Consider the following 27,853-nt stretch of genomic DNA (forward strand, 5'->3'; position numbering starts at 1 on the left):
CACAAATTCGAGAAACGACGCCATAAAATCTGTATCAACAAACGATTGTGGAGTCAACGGCTCTTTGTGCGGAGACAATGGATGCATGTGCTTTTGCCGACTTCAACGAAGCGGTGAAATTTCACGCGTAACTGGACCGCTTAATTTCTCAAGTCATTGGGTTATGTAATTGCGAACTTTCTTGGGCTCAAGATTTAGTGCTTTTAATCAGTTTAAAAGTTTGGGCGTGTAAGAAAACAAGCTTGAGATAATGAAAGTAATAAAGTGAAATGCCGAAGTACGAGATCTACTTAATTGGTTTGGTATTTTTTAGATTTTATTAATGTTCTTTTGATGCACTTGAGTGCACTGACTATTCACCGTTGAGAATAAACTTGCACAGCAAAGCTAAGTAAGGAACCTGGAAGCCCTTCTTACTGGTAGGGTAAAAAGATTATGAGACATGTAGAGGCTCCTTAAGAGCAAAATGACGATTTGTAAGAACTATTTATTAGTCTAAACAAATAAAGAAATTTTGACTTTTTTTTTTTGACTGGGTGTATGTCTTTCTTTCTGGGAAATTATAGTTCAAAGGGGTTAACTTCAATATCAAAAACATTTTTTCAGTTTCAGAGTGACACTAGCTTTAGATTATCATGATTAGTGATAATGAACTTGTCAAAAAATATTCGCCAATTCTGCGATGTATCGTTAAAAATTTTGCCTAGTACAACGATGATTCTTTCCAACTGAGTGGATAAACTTTAGACAATGCTTAGACCTAATTTAAATATCTAGGCCGATAATATTAAAACTGCTCATACAGCTAAGCTAGACCAACATCGTCTACAACAACAAACTGGACCAATTTGATTTCCAAACATCTAAATCTGTTCCAAACATTGTTTACCGTAGAGCCGAACTGCACATATGATTCATGGATTTGCTCCACTTTGCGTTTCCTTGAGAGACATTGTAATTATGTAGGTACTGGCTTTATTACAGCTATTGCAATTTCCGACCAATATTTATGACATTCACATTTGACGGGACAAGTAAGCGTTGCTAATAGGTGCTTTCATCGGAACATGTTAGAAGTTTTTCTGTAAAATGCAGTTTCCAAGCTGCCTTTTGTTCTAATGCGCTTTTTCTGTTTACGGTTTACGTCATAGACGATTTTTTGGCATTAGGCCAATTCTCCACAATGCACACCTAGCGTTTATACTCTCTGTATACAAATTCATCGAGAAAGTATCAAGCAATAAAACGTATGTTCACTGTTCAGAGATCACCGCCCTGGGGTCAACGGCCTGGGTTTCTGGGAAATGTTTATAATAGAGCAAATGCAACACGAATATTATAGAAGAAACTCTTTTTAGGTTGGTATTTTTGCTAGAACAAACATCGCTAAAATTAGGTCAATCTGAGAGAGCGTTTGTACTTGAGGTAGGACTAGTCATTGACAAGGCTGCTCTGACGAAATCATTTGAAGTTTTTAACTGCCATTTCATTTTAATTGAATCTTATAATTAAAGTAGACACTGATGGCGCATTCTTTTAAATGGGACTTCAGATAGTAAAGAACTTTAAGAGAGATTTAAAATCATTTAACGTTTGCCTGCATTTTTATTAAAATTTTCGTGAATTTCCTTTAGTCTCTGAAATAATTTTACGACTTTAACATTTATCTCGGATGCAGTACGTGTGAACTAAACTAAAATAATAACATTAACAAGTAACGCGTATTGGAAACCCATCACAAACGCGAGACGGAGCGGATATGTTGACAGCTGACAAAAGTGTTAATTGCTCGCTGTTCAAACAAACACACGATTACCGAGCCAAGACACATTAAAGAAGATATTTAAGAATCCAATTAATGTTAATAATACGTAATTGTAATGCTAACAATTTTACATGAAGCGCTAATAAGGCGAGAAAGAAATAAATTAATATGTTCTATTTTATTGTTAATCGTATTGAATCATCAATTGTAAAGAATATAGCATTAAATTAACAAACAAATTATTTGAAACTTTTGTCACGAAAGAGCTTCGAGCGATAAAACTAAATACCTTTACTTTATGTAAAACTTGAATGTAGAGACAAACTTTAAAACCTTTCTTCTGTTAGTGAGGACCACATAAATAACGTCGCGTCTCGTAAATTAGACGTAAGTGACTATAACAGCATTTCAAAGAATTAAAATCAATCTAAGATTAGGGGCTATGCTTAACAAGCCAAAGGGAAACTTAGGTGCTCGATGGTAGAGATGAAAATCGCTTAGCCTGTACGCGTAAATGAAACGTTGTTGAACTGTGTGCATTAGAAACTAAAATAGAATCATGCTCTGCCCCAGCGAGATAGGTACATTTTTGGAAATCAAATAAAAGCATGGCGTTTAAAAATAAAACCAAAGCAAGGTTGATTTTAAATAGAAAGCGCATGCGCTTGTAGGGTTCGAGGCGGATGACGCATGTAAGGTCAACTTTACGTTTGTTTGACGATGTGATTTGTAGAAACGCGCGAGTGAGTAGAGGCATACCTCTACCAAAAATATTGTCATAATATTTCATTGGAAAGTCATGCGTGACCGACACGTAATGGTTATTTGTGTAACCGAGAGCGTCACGCGCCACAATTCAGCGAGACTGAATTATCTGCTGCGTTAAGAGAATCGTTTCTAGATCTTTGAACCGTCGCTGTAAAGGTTCAAGGTCCAGGCTGAAGTGTACAGTTGAGAGAACATCTGAATTAACATTTTTGTTCAAAAATCGCACCTATTTACAAGAAAATAAAATGCCTTAACACAGTGTTTAGATTGATGCACCGCTTCCGTACTAACAAGCGGAGCAAATGTTTCTGACATTAAAGCTTTATTCAATTAGTAGAGCTTAATGTTAAAGCTTCTAGGTCTAGAGGAGTGTATAATAGCATGTCCAGGTTTTCAAATAAATACTTGTATTAGTAAGTAGGTACTATAATATCGATACCTCTGGGCTCAAAGGTCGTAAAGGACAAAATACCGAAAATGAGTTATTTATACAGTTTTACTCAGAATTTCATTCTCTATCGATCTGTATATTTAGTTTGTCGAAAATCCCAAAAAAAGTGCCTTTACGACCCATCATTTTTGATAAGCTAAACAGAATTCATCGTGAAAATTGGGATGTAAATAACATTTGATTTTTTAGTACAGTTACTATGGTAGTAAAGAACAAGTAAACACACATTTTTGGGCGTATAACCTAACATTTCATACCAAAGTCTAAATAATTTGTCCTTTACGCCCTTAGATTATCTAAACAAATATTTTAAAAATCTACAAAGAGAGGATATTAAAATAACTGAAAAGGTAAATTTATTAGATGTTTCTTATTGTATTTAAGTATGTGCGTTTGGAACAAACGAAAGAAATAAAAAATCATCAAAATATGTAATAAAACTATTTTAGAGTGTAACATTTATGTGATTTGTACATATAAAATGATGACATCTACCCACATCGGGTAAAGTAATGTTGCTTTTTATTATTTCTCATATTTGAAGAAACTAGGTATTTGTCAGGGAAAAAGATAATTTTAAAAGATGACTTAAGAAAATGAAAACATGCTATAAATTAACGTATTACCTAATTAAGGTAGGATAGTCATCATAAAAATTGAAAAAATGAAAAAGTTACATTTGTTAAGAATATTATGAAAAAAAAAGTCACCTTACTGTAGTACCTCAACGGCCGGTTCACGCATGTCTCCGTTTTACTGTTTCGTTTTATCGTGTACGTTTTTTTTTCGTCAAGTACAATAACATAAAACGGAACAGTAAAACGGAGACATGTGTGAACCGGCCGTAAGGTGTCATTATTTTGTATGCACATTGCACAAATCACAAAAATGCTACATTTTACAATTGTTTTTAATGATTTCCTAGTAATTTTGACTAACGCCCTCGGTCAAAACCACTTTTGAGTTTTGACTGTAATAATTATAATAAATAAGTATAGTTTCTAAAGTTATTTGGATCAGCTAATAAAATATAACTAGCAGGAAAAATATTTACACAACATGGGAAACATAGTGTCAGTTGAGACTTCAATCTACTAAAAAGCGTGAATGCACTTTTTTTCGAAGTTATATTTTTATACTACAAAATAATTGGCTTTTAAAAACGGTATTATGTAGGAGTAAAGTAAGTGGATGTACTTTACTGGAATGAAAAACTTCCTACTTGTAATCTTACTTACTTAACCTTTCTACTTTTGTACCAAGTACAATAACATAATTTCTAGCTACTATGAATAATAATGTTTAATCTATTTAGAATTTAGAATAACTAGTTTGGTTTTCCTTTGTCCTTAATAATTCTATCCTATCTGCATTATCATAAGGTCAACTGGTTCACAGACTGCCCTATGGAATTAAGTCCGCCATTTGTAGTTTTTCGAAAAATTAATAATGATGAAATAAATAAATAAAATCAAATTGGTTTCGGCTTTTCGTAAAAAGTAGACATTTAAGAAGTTTTATTTAAAAGCGTCATAATATTTATTTTCTAAATTCGCTCTTATATCGGAAATGGTATCTTCCAGTTCGAAGATATCAAAACTTCTGCTTAAATAGTTTCTAAAATTGTGTGCATTAAATTATGAAGCTACGAAAAATCATTTTATTTCATTAAAAACAAACATAATTCATTTAAATATGTGAAGAAATGGTATATTACATATCAAATACCATAAAACATTAAATATTTAAGCTAAATTATCAATTTTTCCTTGCATAATACCTTACCTGGATGTTCCGTTTACGACCTATGAAAACCTATAAAACTATGTAAATTGTCATTTATTACCTTGGTTTTGTAGTTTTGTAAAATAAAAATAGACTTACGTCCTGAGCAACTTGCCTAGGACGAATATTTGAGGGGCGTAAAGGTCTTTTTAATGTAATTTTGAGGGCGTAAAGGAAATCTATCTCAGTAAATACAGCTCTAGTCCAATTTTTCAATACCTCTTCGGAAAATGCTGTGAATTCTAAGCACTTTCTTCTTAGGTCATATTTTAATAGCTCGAAAAACAAAAAAGTTACTGTCGAATAAAAAAATAAAAAATCGTTTTTTGCTTCTCCTGAAAAGTCGTACTTTGTCCTTTACGACCTTTGAGCCCAGAGGTATCGATATGGCAGTGACCTTTAAGCTGCTGAATTTTCAACTTCCTCATTTATCTTAAATCACCATTAGTTCTTGTTGAATCATCATGAGATTGGTCGCACGCAATGGAAATACCCAGGCTAGTTTCATTGATGTATTGGAGGGGCAAACAAATAGAACCTTTAGGTACCTACATACCTACTAGTGATTGGCCCCTGCCCTTCAAAAATTGCTGTTGTATCAATTACTTAGTTAGTTTTATGAAAGCTACAAGCAAGCAAACATCAAGAGTCAAATAGCGAATAGTTGCGTCTTTGCACCTACGCCTCAATCGATAGGAAGCTGGGAAGACAAGCTTTAGTAGTAGCAATAACCTTTATATTGAAAATGGGGGCTATAAGTGCTAAGTGTTCATATATTCTGAAAACTTGAACAAAGACCATGAATATGGCACTGCGCAGGGGTGGGGTGAATAAGCGGACGTCACTCGCTAATCCGAGCTAAATCTGTGAATCCAACATCAACACATGATTCTGCGGATAAAATTTAATAAACACGACTCTGCACGTAAATTTAATGACAAAGATTTAAGCGTTGCTTTGAAGATTATACTGGAAATGTTATATTTGTCATTAAATTTGTTAAAGGAGAGTGAAGTTGTCTTATTGTAGGATCTTTCTTCTTTTCATTATATGGTTGTGGTGGTCATAGATAGTACGTTACGAGTATGTCGGCCGTTTGGTGTAGTGGTTCGAAACGGACTACTTTCCGGAGGTATCGGGTTCGATTCCCGCACAGTACAAACATTTGTGTGCATGAACATGATTGTTTGTATTGGACTGGGTGTTTTCTATGTATAATAAGTATGTATTTACAAAAAAAAGTATTTATGTATGTTTATTATCCGTTGTCTAGTACCCATAGTACAAGCTTTGCTTAGTTTGGCACTAGAAGCGCTGTGTAAATGTCCAAGGATATTTATTTATTTATTTATTATAATTTCAGTCACTATGTATGTCCAGTGTCCACCAACATGATCATTTTCATCGGGTCATTCAGTTAGTCTCCACTGCAGGAGCACGACCCTCTAATCCTACTAAAGCCCGGTCCGTGAGCACGTAGAATTTTGTCCAATGACCCCTAGCTACCCATCCTTATCGCTCGCGCGTAATTATATTGCTGTCTCGACTGTGCGACTGGCACCCGCAGTGAGTGTGCGAGCGCGATAGCAACATAATTACGCGCGAGCGATAAGGATGGGTAGCTAGGGGTCATTGGACAAAATTCTACGTGCTCACGGACCAGACTATAGATGCTTGGCAAATTGGCCTTTAAGTACTCCCCACGCTTGCGAGATGGTATATCCAGCACTGGACTAAAGATGTTAGGGAATTATTAATCGCACTTATATGTATTTAGAAAAGTTTAGGTTATGTACAAGTATATAGAGCAAGTAATATACCAAACACAAGATGTAATGACCATGGTAGAGTCGCGTCAAACACTCCTAATTATTTTAATTAATGTCCGCAACTATGTTATTTCACTGCCAAATTCCTAGAGCGTTCTTGGTAATAAATTCAAGCTATATTAGCAACTAATTAATTAAATAATAAGGCTACAGGAACGCTAATTGAGTACTTGTGTATGCTTAAAATATGAGGGTTGCTAAAACAAACTAACCGAATGACCTTTTTACTTAATTATTTAGTAAAAATTAAATAAATTCTTTTGTTTATTGCAATGGTGCATCAACATAATATTTTGATGTACACAAATTAGCTAATATTTTAGCAGAAACGGTACTTAGGTGTTTTATTTTATAGTCGTTGTTTTACAACATTTGCATTCATTTGTTCTAGCATACAAAGAAGCGTCTCTTAATGGCCGTAATTTTAATCTCTCATGATGTATGAACCGACGCGACACGGCGTGGTGCCAAGAAATATGATTAAGGAGAAATGAAGCATTCCGGGCTAATACTCATTGTACGGACGATGCACATCAAGCTTCACATCTATAATATATAAAGCTCGATTTGTATCTTATGTAGTTGGAATAGATGTGATTTTCTCACAAAAGTAGTGGCGATTGTACCCGTACTATGTTGCTTTGATTAAGTGTGATGACACTGCACTATAGCAAAGTACAAAGCGTTTGAATATAAAACACAGAAATGAACTATGATCTTACTATGGGGCATTAAAAACGAAATAATTGAACTGTTTATAAAACAAAAGATAACTACTAATATCATAGGGACAACAATAAACTAATAAACAGGTGCTATAGGAAATGGAATTATGGAAATCCTTGGGGGAAGGCTTTTGTCAAGCAGTGGACGACATTTGGCTGAAAACAAAGAGCTAATTTTCAATTTCAAAATAAAATCCAGATAACATAACCATATTACATTTTAGTAGGAGAACCAGAGTGACTGACATAGCCCGTAGAACAGTGGGCGGGGCGCATAGCTCGTAGAGCTTATGGCCGCTGGGGCAGGAAAGTTCTTCAGTGGCGACCACGAGCCGGAAGACGTAGCGTGGGCAGGCCTCCCACTAGGTGGACCGACGATCTGGTGAAGGTCGCGGGAGGTGCCTGGATGCAAATCCTTGGGGGAGGCCTTTGTCGCGACGCGAGCTTAAAAAAGATCGTGTTCTAAATTAACTCCACCGGGAATCGAACCTGGATTCCTCTACGTTCTCTTCAACTGCGCCACTACGCCATCGAGATAGGTTGCGTTTAAAATATAGGATTTTAGTTCAATTTCAGAATTTTATTGAAAGAGTTTGGAGCACAACAGCTATAGGCTTTAAAAAGCGAAAAAACAAAAATTTGTAAACACTACTATATATTCATATTTAACTTATAATTTTTTTAAATGCCTAGATTGATATATGCAAAATAGGTGTGAAAATGTTGGCAGAAGTATTAAGTATTTTACATAATTAATAGTGTTATTTAGAGTTAATAAATCAATACTAAACTGTCTGTCTAATATTCTTTATTGCTTTATTTATGACTGAAATAATCATACCTACTTGATAAATTATTAGCACGAAGTATTTACTAACTTAATTATTATACTAATTCAAATTATATTGTAGTAGGTATGTATAAAGAATTGTTATGTTTCAAATACAATGTTAATTTATTACTTTCTGTTACTTAGATGCTTGATTGTTTCTGAAATTATTATAATTGAACCACAAATACGTATAAAGTATGTGAACTCGCTTGTACAATCAACAATTTAAAAGAAGATTTAACTACTAAGACTGAGTTGCACCACCTAACTTTGACAGTAACTAAAACGATAACCGGTGTTTTTTGTGTAAAAGTTTGACAGATTTTTGACGATTGTCAAAGTTAAAGTAAGATGATGCAACCCAGCCTTAGTGATTCTTAAGAATTAAGACGATTATAAAATCTAATCACGAATTTTGTAAGCTAAATCTTACGTTGAGTCTAATATGTCCCGATATTTCTTTTAATGTTTATTTTATAAAATGTTTTGATGTCTGACAACGTCCAGTGATGAAATAATAAATATACATTAGAAGGATCCTCCACCAAGACCCAGATAGTAGATAGTATAGGAAGTGAGTCAAAATATTATTGAAGTAGGCGTTCGGCCTTGTCGACAAAGGAATGTCGTAGGTATTCAGTAGTTCAATCTATTTATTTTGTTGCAAATCTCTCGTATAAATAGAGTCGAGCGGCCGTTGAAAAATGATTTATAGAGACGACTCTTTTTATAGAATGGAAGACAAAACGAGAAATGCTAGATTTCTTTCGACTCGATATGATGATTGTGTGAAATTATTTGAAGTTGTGTTGAGGTAATGAAGAGTGAGAATTATTGCTTTCTCTGCTTCGAAGGTTAAGTGTGAAATGGGAAAGATGTTTTTCCCACGTTAGAGTGTTTTGTCACCATAGTGGATAGATAGGTCTACTTACTTTATGAAGTGCGATGATATGATTTGTCTCTAATAGATTTATAAAAATACGCATAAGTCTATTGTTTTAGGTTTGAAATTGTTTATCGCAAATCACATCCACTGACATAAGAAACACGAAATTAAATCAGCAATTTTGTTTTTCTTTTATGTTGACTTATATTTTTTTATTTATGGTACCAAATAAATATTTTTTCCTTTTTCCTTTACAAATTATGGCAGCTTTTTCGCGATATCATTGGTTTCCTATCTCAAATCACACACAACCAAATCGATTAGTATCGAGTATACTACTTGAGTACCTACTCGAGAGAGCGGAACGTGAACCGATGTGATCGATTAGTTGCGATGCCTGAGCACGGTTATTAGCGATATTTAATTTAACACCGGGTTTAAGTGCTTATTAACAAACTCTTTAGGTAATTTAATGAGCCAGTGAAGTGTGTCTGTAAAGCTTTCATAATATTTAATCGGTTATGTTATTTAACTAACAAACGGTTGAACGGTAGAGTGCCCAGGTAATGAGTAATAAATAGTTCCTATATTGTGCATAAAGTGCACATAAATATTAAAATACTAGCTTTTGACCGCGGCATCACACGCGTGAAATTCAGTTTGTCACAGATCGTCATATCGCCTATATGTTATTCTGAGTTATAAACAATAATACTGTAAAGAGTCATCGAAATCCGTTTATTTCTTTTTTTTTATGCAAGACAAGGCAGCTATTTGACCACAATCCCACCTGGTGTTAAGTGGGATGCAGTCGAGGATGGTACATAATATATCTGCCCTGCAAGTGCCTATTCACTCTCGCCTTGAAAAGGCCCGGATTATAGTTTTAGGTAAAGACAGCAGCAGGCAGCGAATTCCATTCCTAAATTGTGCATAAAGTGCACATAAATAAGACTAGCATTTGCCCGCGGTTTAACCTACGTGGCAAATAATAATATCGTTGTAGTATGGACCATTAAGGCGTTATTATCGTTTTAAATAATTAATATGATGGTAGGCCTTTGTTATTTTAGGATAGGATATTATGCAATTTTTGCCTCAGTGTTAAGCTTGATAAGCCTTTCTATAGTAAATAATTACATTGGAAATGATGAAGTGAGCTTCTGTTAACACTAAAGTAAACAAGGTGAATGTATGTATTATATCGTCTGGTTTATGTTACGTGTGGTTTTTGTATGATAAATTGGAGTCTTCTTTGTACCTAATCTTTGGTTTGTTTTGAAATATCCTTCATAATATTCGTCTTGAATACAAACAGCGATTGAAACCGATGATATACTGAATTACAGCTTGATTGTACCCGTATGTTGTAAAGCTATGTAGGTACGCGTATTTTTGAAAATAAAGTATGTAATTGGGTTTATTTAAAACCCAAATCACATTTCATTTGTTTTGCAATTTCTGTAATGAGTTCGTTCATAAAAATCTTTCTACGAGCGTCTCTGAAGCAGAAAGCTTTTGATAGTCATCGCGGTAGTGCCTGCCTACGACTTCGACCTGCCTACGAATTTCGTAGGCATATAATACTACTGTATTATAATATCATCCTAACTTTTACCCGCGGCTTCGCTTGCGTACCTTGTTACGGTTTCTCACAGGAAGAATTTTCATGGCCACCCTACGATAAATTAAACTAGCCTTTCTGAAGTATGATAGTAAAAGCTGTATAAACATGTAACAGGTAATTATGTTGGTATAATAGTCACTTTTTACAAAATAATTTAATAATACATAATAATATTGTAACTATTATTATTATTACAAACTGAGTGCGTTTATGTCTTTTTAAGGTAACTTTCACTTCGCATATTATTATTTTAATTTTATAACTTAAAATACAATAACAATCAATACACAAACGAAAGAAACAGACGAAAAAGTGATATTTTATAAAATGACTCTACATCTCAATGATATTACATGTACTGAATACGACAGACGAATAATGTTTCTATTCTGTTCAATAAAACGTCTAATAGAATATTCATTAAAGTACGGTATACAAGCAATAACCGGTATTTATTATCATGACAAAAGTGAAGAAAGCGTGGCTGACTGCCGAAATCGGTTGGAGGCAGTATTTAGTGTTTAATAGTCGCTATCATTTGCATGTGAATGATTGACATCAAAAGTTTATGGCACATGGATGATAATTATTATACTCGTAGTAACGTCTGTGGATACGTGTATGATTTGAATCTACACACCATATCCACATACATATTGACAGAATTGCCATAAAGAATGGGAGCGAAGGTTAGAGAGATTATACAACACCGAATGCTGGTTAAGGACTGAATCTTAACTGTCGAGTGTCGATTATACTCTCAATTGTACTTAAATAAGTATACACGCTTACATGAGCATTTTAGAGTAAGTAATGCCAGTAATTTGTACTAAATGACTAGATTTCTTTCCGGTTACTTATACTTATTATGCAAATATATCATAAAAGGTTCAACAAAATCAATGAAAATTACCATGAATGTACGAGGGGTGTTCAGAAAGTAATGAAAATGGTATATTTCTAGCCTGACCTTAAATTAATTTTTACCAGTTTCTAGTGAAGAAAAGCTACCTGCCCAATTTTTTTCAGATTTTTGTGATGGCTAGAAATGGGTACTTCTCATTTACACTCAAAGGGTTATGNAATTACAAGTTTCGTACTCAGCAACATGTGTGTAGCTCTCTTTATATGTATACGATGCGAAATATTCTTAAGGGAATTTAAAGAGACTAAGCAATTGTGTCTATCAGTGATGTCTGTTTACACGAATGGTATGTAATAACCAGCAAAAGTAGCATAATATAATAAATAAATAAATAACGCTCCAGAGTCAAGTAAGTATAAAATCAACCTAAAATTGACATTTTTTTTATAGGTCCTATCAGAAGAAAAGCCAAGAAAATGCTTAGAACAATAGAGAACAACCCTCCTCGATTCTCTGTATACGGCATGTGGGATATCGAAGGAATGTACCTCCTTCACTTATTTAGTACTATCACAACTATGTTTGTAACGGAACTGCAATTGTTGCTCCTGTAAAGTGTGTTTGCTTTCAAAATAAATATTATTGTATTTGAAGATGAATTTTATTACCTACTAGCGGCCGCCCGCGATTTCGTACGCGTGGATCCCATTTTACCCCCTTCATCTATCTTACGCGGTTTCGATTTTTTCATACAAATGTTTTTTCCCGCTAACTCCCGTTCCCGTGGGAATTTTGCAATATCCTGTTGTAACTATGCTTTAAGTTTACTAAGGTACCTGCATGCCAAATTTCAAGCGTCTAACATAAGCGGTTTAGATTTTTCATACAAAAGAATTTTCCCGCTAATTCCCGTTCCTGTGGGAATTCCTAAGTATACTATAACCTGCCCAGGAGTATGAAGAATAAATGTACCAAGTTTCGTTAACAGGGTTGATGGACGGTAAAGCAAAAACTTAGTTTTTGTGATTTTGCACAAAGTACTAAAGAAATAAGAAAAACACACATCAAAGAAAAATCTCATTCTGCAAACTCAAGGCAAAAAGCACAGCTGCGCACAACGTCAACACAAAATGATGATTACCGAAAACCAATCAATCACCAAATCAAAACAAACATATTTTTAAAATAGTTTTTGTTTCTATAAGGAACATGCAGACAGACAGACAAAAATTTTACTGATAGCATTTTTGGCATCAGTATCGATCAGTAATCTCTAGAGATGAAACGGATAGTCCGGATACCGGATATCCGGTGAGCTGCTAGACCGGATAGCCGGATATCCGGCGGCCGGATAGTTGGCCCATTGTCTCTTTGCATGTCGTGACGAGTTTAGCGCGATCAGTGGGTCTAGTAGACTAGGCAAGTCACACTTTTCGAAAATCTTATGCGTCCGAATAGAATGTCCGATTTTGCCACTTGTCTAGGGGGTAGATCAATTCGGGCGATTTCGGTGGCCATCGTGAGTGTGCGTCTGTGCGATTGAATAGCGAAAATTAAATTAGTTTACTTGCTGCGTAATCTGACTGAACTGCATCAGGTAATCAGAAAAAAAACAGACCATCAATAAAAAAGGTCGCCTATTTTTTTGGAAATATTTCGACATTAACTGATATTTACTATTTATTTATGTATTCCTCATTAGAGAGGAAAGCCCAGAAAAAAATTATTGAAAGGCCTTAATATGGCTTTTTTGTAATTTTTTGGACTTTTATTAAAAGCCGTCAGTATTATAAGCCATTTTATTGGTAGACTAATGTATTTCATTTTATTATAGTAAATTGTTGTCGTAGTTTTTTAATATCCGGTATCCGGCCGGATAGTAAATTTAGGCCGGATATCCGGCCTACTGGATAGTTACCGGATATCCGTTTCATCTCAAGTAATCGCCAACCGCCTCTGTGGTCTAGTGGTAAGACCACCTGCTTCAGACGCAGAGGTCCCGGGTTCGATTCCAAGTGGGGGCAGATTTTTCTGTTCGGTTTGGTTGGTGGTAGGGCTTGTTCTAAGTCCGCCTGGCTAGCTACCACCATCTTACCTAAGTCTGTCGCCATAACAACAATGTTAACAGCATTGTTGTGTTCCGGCAGTTAGAGGTAAGATAGCCAGTTCCTCTGTGGTTGAGGATTCCGGGTGAAGCTCGCATCCACCTTAATCGGCCTGATCGTCACTTACCATCAGGTGAGATACAGGCCAAGAGCTTCCTCGTTGTGGATAAAAAAAAATCACCCCCTGGTAGTTATTTTGAAAATATGTATATTTCATGTACAGAATTGACCTCACAGATTTATTATAAGTATAGATGAGGATTGATTGAATTGTTGTAACATTATTCTTTCTATTCTTGTACAGTCAACAATACAAATCTAAGGACCAGTCAAAATATGTAGTCCGTGTAAATGTAGGTAAATGCTGTCGACTCTGAGACCGTATAATCAAACCTATCTCTACTTGTTGGAATACTGTTGCATTAATGTTGTATTGCCTAATAATAAATTATTTCTAGAGTGCAAGCCTAATCCATCAAGTCTTTGTTTTTGGATAGACAAAATCGATTACAAAGTTTTTACTAATCTAATTTTAGTCAATTACTTATTATTAAATTCGTAGTCAGAGTCGTGTCAAAATTAAGTTTCGGGATTTCATGAAAGATTTTTTTAGCGGAAACCCCTGCAAATCTTTTCTGCTTTTTCCTTTGTTTGTCGCGTCTCATTTCAATAACATTTTATGTGGGAATTAGATTATTCATTACTAGAAAGTTACAATGATAGGTAACAATCGATCTATCTATTAATTGCACGTAGTAGGACTAACTATTCTACTCATTTATTAGTGATAAGTAGGTCCTGTCCACCCCATGATAGATAAGAAAGCACTTAACAAAAACTCATTACAATGATGAACATTACCAGCTAACTTTTAATCCGATAAGTGTTATCATTACTGATAAAATCATTGTAGATAAAGCACTTTTTGTAAATTATCTTTTTTAAATTACGTTTATCTAATACAGACAGTTTATCTACAAGCTGCAAGACGTTGCGCGTTGGTATTAAAACTTGTAAGTTTGGTAATAGGTAGGTACCTAAGTAAGTAGGTGGTAAGTGGAGAGGAGGATCCCATTTACTTATAAATCACATTTTCTAATACTTAATCATACCACGTTTGTTCACAGATACATTGGTGAACTTCACAAATCGAACGTTGTTATAGCCTAAAACAGTAACAAAGAACAACTTGCTATACTTAACACCCACTTACGCTATATTTCTGCTAAAATAGCTACAACTCCCAAAATGATTGGACAAGAATACCTTTCCGAAAATATTCTAGACAAAAGTCTTTATGAAACTTTCTCGGTTTTACGTATATTGCAAGTCTTGTTTGGCTCATGCAGAGTCGATGTTAGGGATAGGTTCGTGTCTTCACCGACCGTCTACCAAAAGGCCTATACGCTGATGATAATCGTAATGAGTGCTTTCTTGTACATGATTAATTTTGTAACTTATTTATACAAATACAGTGTAAATATCAACTTGTACCGCAGCGCGGTAGGTACATCTTTAATACAGATCTTGATGTATTTTTTTAATATAATCCATGTTCGCTTCATAAATAACACCCAAAATGTCGACTTTGTCATCTCTATGCAAGAACTCGACCGTTCCATGAAACTGGAACATAATAATTCAATCAACACTACACTTCGCAGATTCAATACGATAACGACAATTTTGATTTTATCAATTTGGACAGTACTAAACACTATTGCTTCTATCTTTCTCGCTTTACCAATGATGATAACTGTTGTAACGATATTGATAAGTGAAATTACAAACATGCTGGAACTAAATCATTGCTCTAATCTTATGTCATATTACACCATTCGGGTGCGTTTTATTAATGCTATACTCCAGAACCACTTGCCAAGTATCAACAAGTTTAACTCAAACGATTATTCTTATTTTTATCCTAAACAATTTATGCGCGAGCTGGCTGCAAAGACACACGATCTCAGATACAGCGCAACGGATATTTATTTGAAAAAGGTTATCAAGAATTTTTTTGAATTCAGAAATCTTTATCAATTTCAGGTAACTACATACTCGTGTACTACCTACCTACTTAAAAACTTGAGTCTTTTAAAATACTAGTGTCTATTCTTTACTAAAATAAGTACTAACCTAGCTACACACTTTTTTATTTTGATCAAATCCTCCAATCTTCGCAGGAAATTGCTAACTTTGATGTTTTTTTCAGATTTTCCTCTTTACCAGCAAACTGATAATAGAAAGTGCAATTAATTTGCAACTAGTGATAACAGGGCTACAATTTAATGTAAGATTTGTTATGTATTCCTGTTTCGCCTATGTTTATTTCATTTATGTTAGTGAAAGTATGACTATCCTATCTCAGAAAACTCGGGAGTAGAAATATATTCTGAAATGACGCGTCATATCACCTTTTTGTCTGTGATTGGTACAATTTTATTGTAATTGACGTTTTAAGGACCTATGACCTTAACTAGTATATTTTTCTTCTCTCTTTTATAGAAATTTAAATATAGTGATAAAACAGTAAAACACTAATCAATTTTTATTAATTTATTTCTTTGTTGTGTTTTAGTTGATCGGGACCTTAGAATGGACAATCATTATATGTTTCACATTCAGCAATACGTTTGTAGCTCTTTTCATATGTTCACGATGCGAATTTTTTTTAAGAGAAATCAAGGAGACTAAACACTTGTGCATATCGATTATGTCAGTTTATACAGATGGTATGTACCGACTTACACGTAGTGGTGATTTAGATGTATGCGCACAATTTATGTTTATGGCGCAAAAGTACACTATGCGGGGAATTAGCCATGTGTCGCCCACACTTCGGTGTGCGATCAAGCGCTTCGTCTCGATCAATTTTATTTACCGTATACTCGTAGTGTACTTGCGCCATTACACTTAGGCCCAGAACAGACGGTGAAACGCAACTGCAACTTTCTGATGATTCTGATGAATGAAACTGAAAGTTTCAAACTGGTCGCGTCATGTGTGGTTTCTCAACGGACGCTATGGTAGAAACTTAGATGCAACTCAAAAGTAACTAGCAGTTGCAGTTTCGTTGCAGTTGCGTTTCACCGTCTGTTCTGGGCCTTACTCTATAAAAAGTTACTACTATTACAAAACTCTACCTCGATGATAATTTTGTAAGGGACATTCTCTTGGAGGTAGAAGTCTGATTGGAGTTTTCTCAATAATCCACATGTCACATATTTGCAACATTTGTGTAAATACTGACTCTAACAACTATTGGAATGATTTGTTACAAAAGCATGAGATGCTCGTAACTTTCTTTGATTATTTGCTACAACGTCTTCCAAAGGCAAGGGCCTTGAAACCTCTCTTGGATCAAATCTTGACTCAAATATAAGAGGAGAAAGTTGGAAGTATCAGGATTAATACCTGTTTAGGAGAGATTTCGACCTGAAATCAACATAAATATCTAAACCAGCATCTTTACAATTCTAGGTCCTGTGAGAGAAAAGGTGAGGAACATGCTTAAGACAATAGAGAGCAGCCCTCCCCGGTTTTCAGTATATGGCATGTGGAATATCGAGGGGATGTTCCTCCTTCGCCTGTTTAGTATTGTCACAGCTATGATCGTTACGGAACTGCAATTGTTGCTTTTGTAAAGTGTGTCTGATTTTAAATAAATAAAAATAATAACAATTATTGCGTTTTATTTTTATCTACAGTATTTAGTATTTTTAGTGAGGCACAAACAAGTAGGATACGACTATAAACCTGAACTATAAAAAAATGAGGCGCAACAAATATTAATATGGATAACAAAATTCAAATTCAAATATTTTATTCTCAGATCATAGAAAGAGAATAGATATGAAGTCGCGCGTAACTACAACGAGAACCAGTGTCCCCACATTTCCCCCACCACAGCTCCCACACACACATTCAACNTCTCTTTTATAGAAATTTAAATATAGTGATAAAACACTAATCAATTTTTATTAATTTATTTCTTTGTTGTGTTTTAGTTGATCGGGACCTTAGAATGGATAACCGTTATATGTTTCACATTCAGCAATACGTTTATAGTTCTCTTCATATGTTCACGATGCGATTTTTTTTTAAGAGAAATCAAGGAGACTAAACACTTGTGCATATCGATTATGTCAGTTTATACAGATGGTATGTACCGACTTACACGTAGTGGTGATTTAGATGTATGCGCACAATTTATGTTTATGGCGCAAAAGTACACTATGCGGGGAATTGGCCATGTGTGTCACCCACACTTCGGTGTGCGATCAAGCGCTTCGTCTCGATCAATTTTATTTACCGCATAGGTACTCGTAGTGTACTTGCGCCATTATACTTAGGCCCAGAACAGACGGTGAAACGCAACTGCAACGAAACTGCAACTTTCTGATGATTCTGATGAATGAAACTGAAAGTTTTAAACTGGTCGCGTCATGTGTGGTCTCTCAACGGACGCTATGTCAGAAACTTAGATGCAACTCAAAAGTAACTAGCAGTTGCAGTTTCGTTGCAGTTGCGTTTCACCGTCTGTTCTGGGCCTTACTCTATAAAAAGTTACTACTATTACAAAACTCTACCTCGATGATAATTTTGTAAGGAACATTCTCTTGGAGGTAGAAGTCTGATTGGAGTTTTCTCAACAATCCACATGTCACATATTTGCAACATTTGTGTAAATAACTGACTCTTTAACAACTATTGGAATGTTTTGTTACAAAAGCATGAGATGCTCGTAACTTTCTTTGATTATTTGCTACAACGTCTTCCAAAGGCAAGGGCCTTGAAACCTCTCTTGGATCAAATCTTGACTCAAATATAAGAGGAGAAAGTTGGAAGTATCAGGATTAATACCTGTTTAGGAGAGATTTCGACCTGAAATCAACATAAATATCTAAACCAGTATCTTTACAATTGTCGGCCGTTTGGTGTAGTGGTTCAGAACGGACTACTATGCCGAGAGGTCCCGGGTTCGATTCCCGGCCGGGCAGAAATTGAAATGATGAATTTTAATTTCTGTGTCGGGTCTGGGTTTGACTATGTATAATATTTATGTATTTAAAAAAAAAGTATATACCTAAGTAGTATATCCGTTAAGCTAGCACCCATAACACAAGCATTAAGTTGCTTACTTTGGGGCTAGCTGGCGCTGTGTGAAATTGTCCAAAGATTTATTATTATTTATGTTTGTACGCTTTGGAGCTCACGGGTCAAAAGTGGCCCGGTCCTTTATAAGGCTTGCGTGGGGATACAGATCCAACACGTAGAGGCCGTTTTAAGCGCAAAATAATCGACAAAAGTGAAAGTGGTGCACATGCTGGATCTAGTCTCTGACTATATCATGGGATGTAGCCAGAGACCATCCCCAGCCTGTGCACAGGAGCTNTCTATACTTTAAATCGCTAGGGGCAAGGCTCGAAACTGGTTTCACAAAATGCTTATGTATGAAAACCTTTTTATTCAATGATATTAAAGAACTATAGATATGTTACGTTCATAGAAATTACGATTTGAATACGTGCCGAGCTATTCCAAATCGCACACATTGACAAATGTAACTGATAAGTGAAACAAAAGATACGAAATAGCACGCAAATGAAAGAGATAGCTATAGTTTTAACGATTCTGCACTAACTANCTGTGAGAGAAAAGGTGAGGAACATGCTTAAGACAATAGAGAGCAGCCCTCCCCGGTTCTCTGTGTATGGCATGTGGAATATCGAGGGGATGTTCGTCCTTCGCCTGTTCAGTAGTGTCACAGCTATGATTGTTACGGAACTGCAATTGTTGCTTTTGTAATGTGTCTGCTTTTAAACAAATAAAAATAATATTATGTAGTAAAATTATTGCGTTTGATTTTGATTTACAGTATCACTTATACTTTATTTAGTATTTAGTGAGGCACAAACAAGTAGGATACGACTATAAAACTGAACAATAAAAAGATGAGGCGCAACAAATATTAATATGGATAACAAAATTCAAATTCAAATATTTTATTATTTCAGACTACAGTTGGTCCATGGGTTAGTACAAATGAAATATAACTTATGACTAATATTAATAACGTCAGGGTCTTGTCCGGAAAGAAATCATTATAATCATTTTATTGATGAGAAGAAGGGGGGTAAACCCTTCTCCAGAAGGCTATGCGGCACCTATATAGGTACCAAGAAATAGCTACTATTTGTAGAAAAACGCTAGTGATCCGACCGTTTAATTAAGCTTAGTAGAGTTATCGCTTAAAAATTCATAACACCGATATGGCTGCCTAAGTAAACTCCGACAAACTTTACTTCGACATTACGTCACTCCGACATTTCTGAATATCGACATGACTTTACTTCGACACTACACTACTTCGACAAAGTATATTCGCCTTTGTCTAAGTAGTGTAGTGTCGAAGTAAAGTCATGTCGATATTCAGTAGTGTCGGAGTAACGTAATGTCGAAGTAACGTTTGTCGGAGTTCAGTTTTTGAGCCCACCGATATATAAAATTACATACATCGTAATCGGAGCCTCATCAAATAAAGTTAGGTATTATACCTACATATTATAGCTATGAGTACATATACAGGGTGTTAGGTATATGAGTATATGAGCCGACACTCGAGAAAGAAAGCTGCCCATATTGATGACACAGGAAACTAATTTTATATTGCAAATTGCAAAATTGCTTCTAAAACTATAATAAAATTCATATTTGCCTGCTTACGAAAAATCTATGACGAATATTCCACTGTCTAGTCTATTCTAACATTCAATATTCAATTCAGTATTCGTATTCCATACATACCCTTTACTTACAGGATGGACAATAATAATAGTGCTGAATATGTTAATGCAAATGAATAAATAAATAAATAAACATAAGCCCGTATTATGGAACGGTTCAAAATAATGTAAAATAAAACGTTTGAAAATTGATTTGAATTCATAAATCAATTCGTTATTGCGGAAACTAACTGCATAAAAATGAAACCTGTGTTTAGACACTTATCCCCATAATAATAAAAAGTTACGCCTAGGATGAACTCTGGATTAAAATGACATTTCCATACTAAACTAGCGGCCGCCCGCGACTTCGTACGCGTGGATCCCGTTTTACCCCCTTTTCCCGAATTTTCTTTGCTATAAACCCCACGGAGCCTGAGACCTTTCGAATGCAAAACCGTGGAAATCGGTTCGTGCGTTCTGGAGTTATAGCGTCAGGGAGGAAAACCCGACTTATTTTTATATAGTAGACCTGTGTTTTATACACTTATCCCCATAATAATAAAAATAGTAGATGACAACTTAAGCCAGATTTCTACTAGGGTGTAAATTTTATTAATAAGGCGGTAGAATTCAATTTCGCATACCAATCGTATAAAAATATGTGCGTTTCGTATACGAATTGGAATTCGGTTTCATAAAAATGTTTTTTTTTTATATATGTCTAAAATTGAGATTTTATGAACACGTTATAAGGGTGACTTTCTTAAAGTATTGGTAGTTAGTTTAGTAGATGTTATACAATTCATAGATATTATATTTATTTATTTTGCCGTAGAAAATATGAAAGACGGATCATCTGGTGCTAATTATTTTGTAAATGCATTTTTTGGATAGTTAATTTTTTTTAAATAAGTATGCATGCACATTAAGAAAAAATATGGAACTCTTGGACTCAATTTTAAAATTAAAAAATCATTAAGGTACTTTGTAAACTTTGAGACAGTTGAACTAATATGCTTTTAATATTGCATTTACATATTCATTTCGAATAATTTATTTAATAATTGTGTAACTAGCTAAATATTTTATAATAAAGACAATTTTAATTTTTAGCGTTAAGAGTCGCATCTCAAACTAATTTGAAAATTATAAATAACTTGAAAAAATCGAACTGCCTAAGGGTGGGTTCAATTCCCGCCTTAGGCAGTTCGATTTTTTCAAGTTATTTATAATTTTCAAAAAAAAGACAATTTTTATATGTAATTTACTAACACATAAGTCAAAGACTGAAACCCGTGTGAAAGTCAATCAAATTGTTTAAAATGAGTTTGCAAACCGTTTCTGCTAATAGTTTACATAAATTAATACTTATCTGTGAGTATAAATATTTATGAAATCAATCATTTTAATTTTTATAAAAAAGTAAGAGAGTGATGTGGTTTTTTTTTCATGTTAACAGTCTTGTTTGTGATGAACAAATATTATGTATTTAGTGTAGATAAACTGTAGACCAGTATGTAAGTATGCTTCATTGTTATTGTTAACACATAAATAGAAAAAATATACGTCGAATGTTAAAACGTTTCTATTATTATTATACCTACTGTTGGTACAAACACTTACACTGAACCTCTTGTTCATAAAAAATAACGAAGTGTTCTAACTAACACATTTTAATTTAAGTAATACCTATTTGAAATGGTGTTACAAATGTTGATTCCATAATGGATTAACAAATTCTATAGGTATCCCGTTAAAATATGACTTTATTAAATATGCAAACGAAGTAAGTACTAGATAACTTCACTTGATTTCCCCACGGCACAATAATTTTCGATTTCTTGATTTATCAAACAAATCACGTAATCGAATAGGTATTTTATTAATAAAACAACCATTGTTGGTTTTACCGTTGGCTTAGAACGTGGTGTCATTATGAGTTTTAAAAAAGTCGACGCACTTTCAGCGGATATCCTAGATGAAAACTTCTTAAAAGTTTTTGAACCCTTACACTTTGTGCAAACAATATTGGGCTTTCATCGGGTGAAGATAGCGTACAGATTTGTAACAGAATCGTCAATCAACTATAAATTCTACAGCTGTATTTTGTGGACCATTCACTCGATTAGCCTCATTACTAATCTTAATTGTTCATCTATATTAGGTTCAGCCAAAATAGATGTATTGCTAAGACTTAGTCTGGCAATAAATGGGATCTTCAATACCTTTATAGCCTGGCAAAATAACTTCTGCAGTGAAGAGTTAAATAGCAAACTGTATGTGAAACTGCAAAAAATTGATCGCGAATTAAAAATGAGTAACGCAGTACTTTTCAATAAGAGGCTTACTGTACTGAGTTACCTAGTAACATTTGCAGGTACACTTGCTTGTTTTACCTGGACAATAACTTGCAGCATTGTAGTGGCTCAACAAATTTGCTACTCAACTTTGCTCATCATGACCATGTCAATAGCAAATTGTTACGAAATATTTTTACTATGGATTATTTTATTGTTTCTGATCATTCGTGTAACACATGTAAATAATATTTTACGTGCTAAATTATCACTGTACACATCAGACACACCGACGGAATATAACAAAAAAGATTTGTGGACTGTCAATTACTATGAGAAGTCCGAAAATAGCAAATACCAAGAATTGGTTTACAGTGTTTATAGCATTTTGGACACGCTGGCCGATGTCACCAAACTTTTTAGATTCCCAGTAAGTAACTATACTACCTATATTTATTATCATCTATCTAATACATAAGTACTAACCAAACATGGCTTGAGAGAAAATAAAAATTCTGCATGAAGACATAAGAAGTCACCAGGTTACGCTTACCTACAATATTTTATTATGTGCAGGTTTTCGCATTCACGACCCAGGTGTTGCTTTGTAATTTGGCTCTAGTTCAATGCTATATAGACTCTGTCAAAGAAAAGGTGTGTATTCAAAAAGAATAGGTATCTATAACGTTTGTTCATTATACGTTATTTAGTCAAAACATTTATTTATTTATTTATACTTCAATGCCAAAAATATTAACATTAGACGAACTTAATGCCATAAGGCATTCTCATCCAGTTTACCTTTGGGTTATGAAGAAAAATTAGTTACATTCAACTTACCTAATGCAAGACAATTTTTTTACCTTTTGAAATATTTTTTCAGGTAGAGATTCGTGGCTATTTATGGGCTTCAACGATACCAGTACAAGTGTGTTTGGGTACGATCGTTCTAGTAATTTCAATCACCGCTGGATATCTAACTTCGAGCCTCGAAAGGACAAGGAAGCTTAGTTTGAACATAAAGTCGCTGTTAAACAACGGTAAGTACATAATTTTAGAATGATAATGTACAACCATCTTTTTAGGAGATTGGAATGCTAGGAGGACCACTCGGATGATAAAGGAACGCCGTGGAGGTTTTATTTATTTACTGTGACATTTGCGCCCCACGTTGGGCGCCAATGTCACGCTTAGAGGCTTTAGAAGCCTTAAAATGAATAAGTTAGATTTAACATTTTTAAAGTTTATTTCGGCGATATCGCTACCGTTACATAGTAAGTGGGAGTAGGTACTCCACTCTTGCCCCCTGGCAGTGGTTATTTTAAATTTGGAAATTCATCAATACAAATTGATCTTTATCAGCCGCACCTTCAACATTACGATATTATAGGAAATTACTCTATCAAAGTAGATATTGGTAGCAATTAACAAAACTCATTAATTGTAGACAGAAAAAGGTATAGCACTTACCAGTTTTTAATCCAATAACTATTAGTATTGATTAAAATCATAGTAATTAAAGTTATGTATTTCTAATTCTTCATTTTAAATTACATAATCTGTAGTCTACTTTTGGACATCATAGATATCTAACCTCCGTTGCCTCACTTCATTGAAGTTAGTTAACTACTAGTATTACTTATTTGAAAACCGTAGGAGGTGCATCACGACTATTATCTTCTGAAATATCCTAATTTTATGCTTAAGCTGGCCTGTAGAATTTCACTATCAATTTTGCTTTCAGGTAAATCGAGAGACTATGCTAAGCAATTAATGCTAATACTAACCCAAGAGAGATCTGAGATATCGATATTCAACGTATTTATCCTTGGCTCCCGACTGCCGCTCCAAATGTTTGCTATAACAGCCACTTACACCATTGTACTGCTACAAATCTCTACTTTGTAATCATAAACATACACTATACATATTAGCTACAGCAAAATACGAATCTACTTACAATGATTGCTTCTGAGTACATATCCAAAAATATTCTAGATACAAATCTTTACGAAACTTTCTCGCTTGTACGCACCGTGCAATTTGTGCTTGGATCATGTAGAGTCGATGTCACAGATCGGTTTGTGTCTTTACCGACTGTATATCAAAAGATACATACTCTGTTAATGTTATTAATAGTTGCTATGTTGTATGTGGCCGTGCACTTCACTTATTTGTCCAAATATACCGTCAACGCCAATTTGCACAAAGGCGCTGTTTCCACGTTAGTTATACATTTCTTGGCCTATTTGTTTAACATTATCCATGTTCGATTCGTTAATAACATCCGTAACGTTGAATTTGTTATCTCCATGCAAGAACTTGATCGTTCTATGAAATTGGAACATAATAATTCTATCAATAGTATTGTCCGAAAAATAAGCGTTATTTCGACAACTCTGCTCACATTGGGTCTAATTGCCACTATTGTCACTGCAACAGTCTTTCTCGCCATGCCAGTTATGTTGATAGTAGTAACAGTAACTCTAAGCGAAGTTACAAACATCTTGGATTTAAGTCATTGCTCTACTCTTATGGCTTACTACACCATTCGCATACGTTTTGTTAACTCTATAATCGACAACCACACGACCAGAATCAGCAAGTATGACTCATATGATACAATAATTTATTCGAAGAATTATATGCGGGAGTTGGCTGCAAAAACTCACGATCTCAGATATAGTGACACTGATATTTATTTGAAAGAAATCATCAAAAGCTTTTCCAAGTTTCGAAGTCTATACCAATTCCAGGTAAAACCTACTTACCAACAAAGATTTCAACTTTATTTAATTTGAACACGCACGCAACTCAGTTAAATTTCTGAATATATTTTTCAGATGTTAGTGTTTATCTGCAAAATGATAACAGCGGGTGCAATATATCTGCAAGTAGTAACAACCGGGTTACAATTTAATGTAAGGGACAAAACGCCGTAAATTATTTTCAATATAACATACTGAATAAAAACCGGCCAAATGCGTGTCGTGCCACGCGCAGTGTAGGGTTCCGTAGTTGTCCTTCGTTACCACAATATACAGGGTGGCCCAGAAGAAAGTTCACTTTTGAAAATTAAAGAAAACGAAAACTGTACATGTTTATAGAACTTTAACTATTGCAATTTAAAGGAAATTTTATGCAATTTATTTTTAAATTTACCTTTATTAAATTACATCGCCAAGGAGATTTCCTTGACGCTTACAACATTCGATCAACATGTATCAAAATCTTGGAATGCGTTCGTTAGAATTACCTCGAAATCTATTTTCAATTTTTTGCCGAATGCTCGGCTTCAGTTGCTGCATGGTTGATGGAATATAAAAGTATACTCTATTCTTAATGTAACACCACAAAAAAGAATTTTCTGGAGTGAGATCAGGGCTTCCTGGTGGCCAGGAGATGTCACCCCTGCCTGAAATTATTTTTTTGTGGGAACATGTCTTTTACCAACTAAATGCTCTCATTTGAAGTGTGACACGTAGTCCCATCTTGATGAAACCAAGTGCTCCGGTCATAGCCTTGCGAATCTTGCAGCTTTGAAATCAAAAAGCTTTTCAGCCTACCTGTATAGCGCTCTCAAAAATTAATCATCCTTTCAATGCAACAAACCAATTAAGCAGGGGTAAAATCTCACTGCCTCTAAGAAGCGCTAATCTCATTCCAGCAGACTTCTTTTTGTTTAGTTACCTTATGAGCAGAGTATACTTTAATAATCCAAAAACTCTGCAGCATTCATCCATCCTAAATCCATTTCGAGGTAACTCTAACGAAAGTTTTCCAAAATTTTTATGTATGATGACCGAATGTTGTAAACGTCAAGGGAATCACATGTACGATAAAATTTATAAAAGAAAGTAAATTTTAAAATAAATTGCACTACATTTCCTTTAAATTGCAATAGTTAAAGTTCTACAAAAATGTACAGTTTTCGTTTCCTTGAATTTTCAAAAGTGAATTTTCTTCTGGGCCACCCTGTCTTTCAGAAGCAAGCAATTACTTCATCTAAAGTCACTTTTAATATTTTCTTCTAAGGATTTTTTATAGGTATGACATTTTATAATACATGAGTAAAATGACTATTACTCTTAAACTAACTAATCTATCTTAACCGCTATAGTGTTCCTTGAAAGTTCATAAAAAGCACTATTATCATGAATTATTTAAGATTTTTCAAGCCAACAGTTTAGTTTTAGAGGGGGGGACGCCCTACTCGAACAAAAATTGGCACTTTAAACTTGAACATTTTGCAAACGGATCCCTCAATCGAAAAATGGTCTTAGAAACCCCTAAGCCATTTTAAAAGAGCTATCCAACGATACCCCACACGATGGGGTAGAAGAAGAAAAAAAACATCCACACTTTACATGTAGGGGAGCTACCCCAAAAATTTTTTTACAAAATTTTATTCCAACGTTTTGTCGGCGTGATTAATATCCATACCTCCACAAAATTACAGCTCTCTAGTCCCAATAGTTCCCAACTTCCCAAGTAAAACCTCGGACAGACAGACATTTCGAAATTATAAAGGTTCCTTGTCAGGACTACGGAACCCTAAAAATGGACATTCTTAAGGGAGGCCTTTGTCTAACAGTAGACGGACGTCCTTTGGCTGCTGACAGAAATATTGATTGATTAAATAATTAACTTATACCTAATTAACATCTTTACATCAACCCTTTTAGTTGATCGGGATTTTAGAGTGGATAACAATTACAAGTTTCGTACTCAGCAACATGTGTGTAGCTCTCTTTATATGTATACGATGCGAAATATTCTTAAGGGAATTTAAAGAGACTAAGCAATTGTGTCTATCAGTGATGTCCGTTTACACGAATGGTATGTAATAACTAGCAAAAGTAGCATAATAAATAAATAACGCTCCAGAGTCAAGTAAGTATAAAATCAACCTAAAATTGTCATTTTCTTTATAGGTCCTATCAGAAGAAAAGCCAAGAAAATGCTTAGAACAATAGAGACCAACCCTCCTCGATTCTCTGTATACGGCATGTGGGATATCGAAGGAATGTACCTCCTTCACTTATTTAGTACTATCACAACTATGTTTGTAACGGAACTGCAATTGTTGCTCTTGTAAAGTGTGTTTGCTTTCAAAATAAATATTATTGTATTTGAAGATTAATTTTATTACCTACTAACGGCCGCCCGCGACTTCGTACGCGTGGATTC

General features: G+C 34.6%; 3 protein-coding genes across 10 annotated transcripts in view; all 3 read left to right on the forward strand.

The window, feature by feature from the left end:
* tmod (tropomodulin) overlaps positions 1-27,853 on the forward strand; it is a 111,358-nt gene that overhangs the window by 35,873 nt on the left and 47,632 nt on the right. The gene's annotated exons all lie outside the window — the stretch shown is intronic.
* LOC114352581 (uncharacterized) lies at positions 13,906-15,752 on the forward strand. Its single transcript, XM_028304226.1, has one exon. It carries the CDS (start codon positions 14,887-14,889, stop codon positions 15,742-15,744), a length of 858 nt encoding a protein of 285 aa, XP_028160027.1. The 5' UTR covers positions 13,906-14,886; the 3' UTR covers positions 15,745-15,752.
* On the forward strand, positions 22,032-27,834 carry LOC114352578 (uncharacterized). Of its 3 annotated transcripts, none has more exons than XM_028304223.1 (4): positions 22,032-23,093; positions 23,240-23,317; positions 23,547-23,703; positions 27,598-27,834. In XM_028304223.1, the coding sequence occupies exons 1-4, from the start codon at positions 22,302-22,304 to the stop codon at positions 27,759-27,761; spliced, it is 1,191 nt and encodes a 396-aa protein (XP_028160024.1). In that variant the 5' UTR covers positions 22,032-22,301; the 3' UTR covers positions 27,762-27,834. The 3 variants fall into 3 exon arrangements, with proteins under 3 accessions (XP_028160024.1, XP_028160025.1, XP_028160023.1); XM_028304224.1 differs by lacking the exon at positions 27,598-27,834 and adding an exon at positions 24,408-24,899; XM_028304222.1 differs by lacking the exons at positions 22,032-23,093; positions 23,240-23,317; positions 23,547-23,703 and adding exons at positions 23,748-25,419; positions 25,507-25,584; positions 27,349-27,502 and having other exon boundaries at positions 27,598-27,822.

This window comes from Ostrinia furnacalis, unplaced genomic scaffold (assembly GCF_004193835.3).
Source record: "Ostrinia furnacalis isolate ACB-3 unplaced genomic scaffold, ASM419383v2 OfSCF1409, whole genome shotgun sequence".
Lineage (NCBI taxonomy): Eukaryota > Metazoa > Arthropoda > Insecta > Lepidoptera > Crambidae > Ostrinia > Ostrinia furnacalis.

Excerpts from the sequence above, each read along its gene's own strand:
- LOC114352581 (XM_028304226.1), top strand. The coding sequence starts at position 14,887 with ATGATTGGACAAGAATACCTTTCCGAAAATATTCTAGACAAAAGTCTT.
- LOC114352578 (XM_028304223.1), top strand. The coding sequence starts at position 22,302 with ATGAGTTTTAAAAAAGTCGACGCACTTTCAGCGGATATCCTAGATGAA. Across the intron at positions 23,094-23,239 it reads CCAAACTTTTTAGATTCCCA|GTTTTCGCATTCACGACCCA; the intron begins GTAAGTAACTAT and ends TATTATGTGCAG. Across the intron at positions 23,704-27,597 it reads AAAGTCGCTGTTAAACAACG|GTCCTATCAGAAGAAAAGCC; the intron begins GTAAGTACATAA and ends TTTTCTTTATAG.